General features: G+C 41.9%; 2 protein-coding genes across 4 annotated transcripts in view; one reads left to right on the top strand and one right to left on the bottom strand.

The window, feature by feature from the left end:
• Positions 1-4,187, top strand: part of sgpl1 (sphingosine-1-phosphate lyase 1) — a 14,698-nt gene that overhangs the window by 5,859 nt on the left and 4,652 nt on the right. For all 3 annotated transcript variants that reach the window (XM_034897640.1, XM_034897642.1, XM_034897641.1), the window contains exons 4-11: positions 272-419; positions 534-613; positions 1,663-1,791; positions 1,894-1,982; positions 2,559-2,667; positions 2,744-2,842; positions 2,936-3,082; positions 3,513-3,751. In XM_034897640.1, coding sequence (XP_034753531.1) covers positions 272-419; positions 534-613; positions 1,663-1,791; positions 1,894-1,982; positions 2,559-2,667; positions 2,744-2,842; positions 2,936-3,082; positions 3,513-3,751 — 1,040 coding nt within the window. The remainder of the gene's footprint in view (positions 1-271; positions 420-533; positions 614-1,662; positions 1,792-1,893; positions 1,983-2,558; positions 2,668-2,743; positions 2,843-2,935; positions 3,083-3,512; positions 3,752-4,187) is intronic.
• The window catches only part of pcbd1 (pterin-4 alpha-carbinolamine dehydratase/dimerization cofactor of hepatocyte nuclear factor 1 alpha), an 8,254-nt gene continuing 8,142 nt past the window's right edge, over positions 4,076-4,187 (bottom strand). Inside the window, exon 5 of the transcript XR_004660063.1 lies at positions 4,076-4,086. The gene's annotated coding sequence lies outside the window, so the exon portion shown is untranslated. The remainder of the gene's footprint in view (positions 4,087-4,187) is intronic.

The following is a 4,187-nucleotide window of genomic DNA, read 5'->3' as shown; positions in this document are numbered from 1 at the left end:
GGGGGGGGGGGGGGTGGATGACCTTTGGCACACATTTAACATCATGCACTGGTGATAACATTCGGTTACTTTTGGAGAGCTCACTTTCAAGCTTCAGCAAAGATACATATAAGGTGTTGATAATACAGTGGACATGTTGTTCCTTTCAGTAACATTTACCGTAGCTTCACCAGCACTCATTTCAGGGAATGACGTGCTTAACTGTTGTTTTCTTACTAAATCCAGTGACAGTCAATGTCTTCAAAGTAACTTTTACCTCTCTTTATGACAGATACAGAGGAAGCTCAACAAGGCTTTGGATGACATGTCCGCTAGTGTGTGTACTCTGAAGGAGGGGATGAGCTACACTAAACAGCTGCCCTCTAAAGGCCTCTCTCAGAGCCAAGTGCTGGACAAAATCAGAGAGTACGAGACTCTGAGTAAGTCATCATTCATTCCTGAGCTTTATTATGTATATCTGACTTCCTGAAGAGTATATCTAAAGTTGTGGCCCATTTTTTACATTGAAAAGAAATTCCGTTGTGTTGTTGCAGATGAGGTGCAGTGGGAGAAAGGATGTGTTTCGGGTACAGTGTACTGGGGCGATAAATCACTGACTAATCTCTTGGTGAAGGTATGCATCTTTGCATAAATCTCTGGACTTTGGCATTCCAAGGACAAATAGTCAAGGTTGAACTTGAACACATGTTGTTGTTAGCTACAGTAAGCAAGACTGACCAATATTTTTGTGTCTTTTTTAAATTTTTATGACAAACAACTTCCCTGCATTCCTTTTAAAAGAGACTACTGCAACCTTGCTTTGTCTCACAGTAAATATTTTAAACTGTTTTACATTGTAAAAAAGTAAGATTTATAAGTCTTTTTTAAATTATAAAGCATGTTGAGGTGCTACATAAATACTGTGAAAGTATCAAAACGCTCAATCCACAGAGAAATGTACTCCGTATTCAGAACCTGTCCTTTTTAAAGGTGCACTATGAGTTCCTGCATGGTCACTTCTGTTGACGTTCCAAGTAAATTCAAAACAAAACAGAGTAAGCTTGCCCCCCCCCACGTTTCCGTAACTGTCATGACTGAGTGACTGTCCCTTGTTATGCATTGGTGCTTTCCTGTGCCTCTAGTGTTTGTTTGACGTTTGCGTCCCCAGTGTTGTCTCCTGAGACCTGGCTTTTTCACCGTGTATTCAGGGGGCAGGCAGCTAGCGGATCAAGGAGAGATGCTTACAATTTGAAACCAAATTGAAATTGCGCGAAAACCATGCAGGAACTCAGTGCACCTTTAAACGAGCCGTCCGGTAGTCTGTACAATTGTTATGTCCCAACTATACTATAGGTAGAAAGGGCCCTACTTTGCCATTGAATTCATTACACAGGCTGCAGAGGCTTAGGTAGCACAGATGCTGAAGACCCTGAAACATTGACCAATCAGAGCAGACTGGGCTTTTTGGGGAATGGGGCTTAAAGAGACAGGCGCTAAAACAGAGCATGTCAGACAAAATGTGAATATAGGTATATTAAGACAGGCAGTGGGAGAACAATTGTTGTTACATTAAAGCATTTAATCATGTTCTAGTAGAAGCCCAAAATACAAGAATGAACCTAAAAATGAGCATAAAAAAAGTTTTAACTTTTTTTGTCACTCTTTTTCTTTCTTTGTCCCTAGGTTTATGGAGATTTTGCATGGAGCAACCCACTTCACCCAGACATTTTTCCTGGCGTAAGAAAGATGGAGGCAGAGGTTGTCAGAATGGCGTGCACACTTTTCAACGGTGGACCGAGCTCCTGTGGCACAGTAAGCTGTCATAAGCATACGCTCACAAGTTGTTAAGGCTGATGATGGATAGATGGATGGATGGATCCAAGGCATTTACACAATCTTTGCCTTTTTGTACAGGTTACTTCAGGGGGAACTGAGAGCATACTGATGGCCTGCAAGGCCTACAGAGACATGGCTTATGAACGTGGGGTCAAATACCCTGAAATGTAAGAGGTGCTTTATTACCCAGTTTTGGTTGGGATCAGTCATGGGCAGTCTGACTTTTAACAATGTAGCATCATACAAAATAATTACACATTCAGGTTCAGAGGAGTGTCTTTCTCTATAATCTCGAATATATAGATTATATAATATATATTTTACTCTTGTTTCTCCACTAAAATATAATTCTGATTCAATCAATCTGGTCAATCATCAATCTAGACTGTTTTGGTGTGAGTGTCCCAGAGATATCTGCCGTAGAGATGTCGGCCTTCACTCCAATATAATGGAACATAACTGATCCACACTTCATTTGCGCGGTGATATGGTTGGCGAGTGTAGTTCAGTAGAAAGAAAATAGTTCCTTCATGAACTGCTCACAACCAGGACTGTGGATTACCCTGAGTGAGTGGGTCTTCTTTCTGGAATGAGACGCTACACTTTATGGCAGTACTTTACATAATCATGGTCATGCTAATAGAGAAAGGCAACACAATAGTGAATACAAAACATTTAAAGGCTTATTCTGGACTGTGTTTCTATAGACATTCCAACTTTATTTTTGTGTTGTTCCACTGCAGTCTTGCACCTGTGAGCGTCCATGCAGCCTTTGACAAAGCAGCGCATTACTTTGGGATGAAGCTGGTTCACATTCCGCTTGACAAGAAAACCATGAAAGTAGACGTGAAGGTGAGAATACAGTAGACACACATAGGCAGAATGTGCTGGACATTAGTTGTTCCCATATTGTTTCTTCTCTTTCAAGGCTATGAAGAGAGCCATCAGCGGGAATACCGCCATGCTTGTTTGCTCGGCGCCTCAGTTTCCTCACGGAATCATGGATCCCGTTGAGGAAGTAGCCAAGGTCAGAAGTGAAACATTTTCACCATAAAAAAGGTTCTTAAAATGGAAACGGGGAAGTCAAATCTCTGAGACTTTCCCTCGTTGTGTGTTCCAGCTGGCTGTACGCTACAACCTCCCGCTGCATGTGGATGCTTGTCTGGGAGGTTTTCTTATTGTCTTCATGGCCAAGGCTGGTTACCCACTTGCCCCGTTTGACTTCAGGGTGAAAGGTGTGACCAGCATCTCTGCTGACACCCACAAGGTAAGGTTGTTTATTCCCATCGAATCAATGCTTCTTTTCAATTCAATTCAATTCAATTTTATTTATAGTATCAAATCACAACAAGAGTTATCTCAAGACACTTTACAGATAGAGCAGGTCTAGACCACACTCCAGAATCCACAAGGACCCAACAGTTCCAGTAGTTTCCTCCAGAGCAAGCAACAGTGCGACAGTGGCGAGGAAAAACTTCCTTTTAGGCAGAAACCTCGGTCAGACCCAGGCTCTTGGGAGGCGGTGTCTGACGACCGGTTGGGATTAGAATGAAGAGTTTTAAGCCTACTTCAAACAAATCCATGAAATAGACAAAGTACTATGTGTAAAGCAATAGTTGTGGGATCTTAACTGGCCCCAGGCCATACTTTTATAGGTATGCTAATACTGCATTGTGTGTCACCACATTTCTCTCCAGTATGGTTACGCCCCCAAAGGTTCTTCAGTGATCCTCTACAGTGATAAAAAGTACCGTCACTACCAGTACTTTGTAGCTCCAGACTGGCAGGGAGGAATCTACGCCTCGCCTTCTGTTGCCGGCTCCAGGCCTGGAGGAATCATCGCCGCCTGCTGGGCGACCATGATGCACATGGGAGAGAATGGATACATAGACGCCACCAAGAAGATAATCGCCATAGCACGCAAAATCAAAACAGAGTAAGACACTTACAGTGGCATGGTGTTATTCCAGTTAGCCTAATGGCTGGTTTGATTTGCATTGAGAGATGATCTTATGGAAAGTTCCCTATGCCTAACTCTATGTATGATGAAGGGTATGTGATGATGTGGGGCAAAGACCAAGGGAACTTTATCCAGTAGCATATTATCCTGGATCCATGAAATAACTGACCATTAAAAGTAAAAATCTGCCTACATTATTCATTCACAAAGATAATCGGTGTCCTTAAAAGGTTGGATTTTCCTACATTTATTGAAATAAGGCATTAAGATCAATTTCCAAAAGATGTTTTTTTACTTCTCTTTTTAATCAACTTTGGAATGGGTGTGTAAACACACACAGTGGGTACGGAAAGTATTCAGACCCCTTTAAATTTTTCACTCTTTGTTTCATTGCAGCCTTTTTCCAAAAATC

Source organism: Etheostoma cragini, chromosome 17, assembly GCF_013103735.1.
Source record: "Etheostoma cragini isolate CJK2018 chromosome 17, CSU_Ecrag_1.0, whole genome shotgun sequence".
Taxonomy (NCBI): domain Eukaryota; kingdom Metazoa; phylum Chordata; class Actinopteri; order Perciformes; family Percidae; genus Etheostoma; species Etheostoma cragini.
The sequence above is the reverse complement of the archived record's forward strand: the minus strand, read 5'-3'. Positions and strand labels throughout refer to the sequence as shown.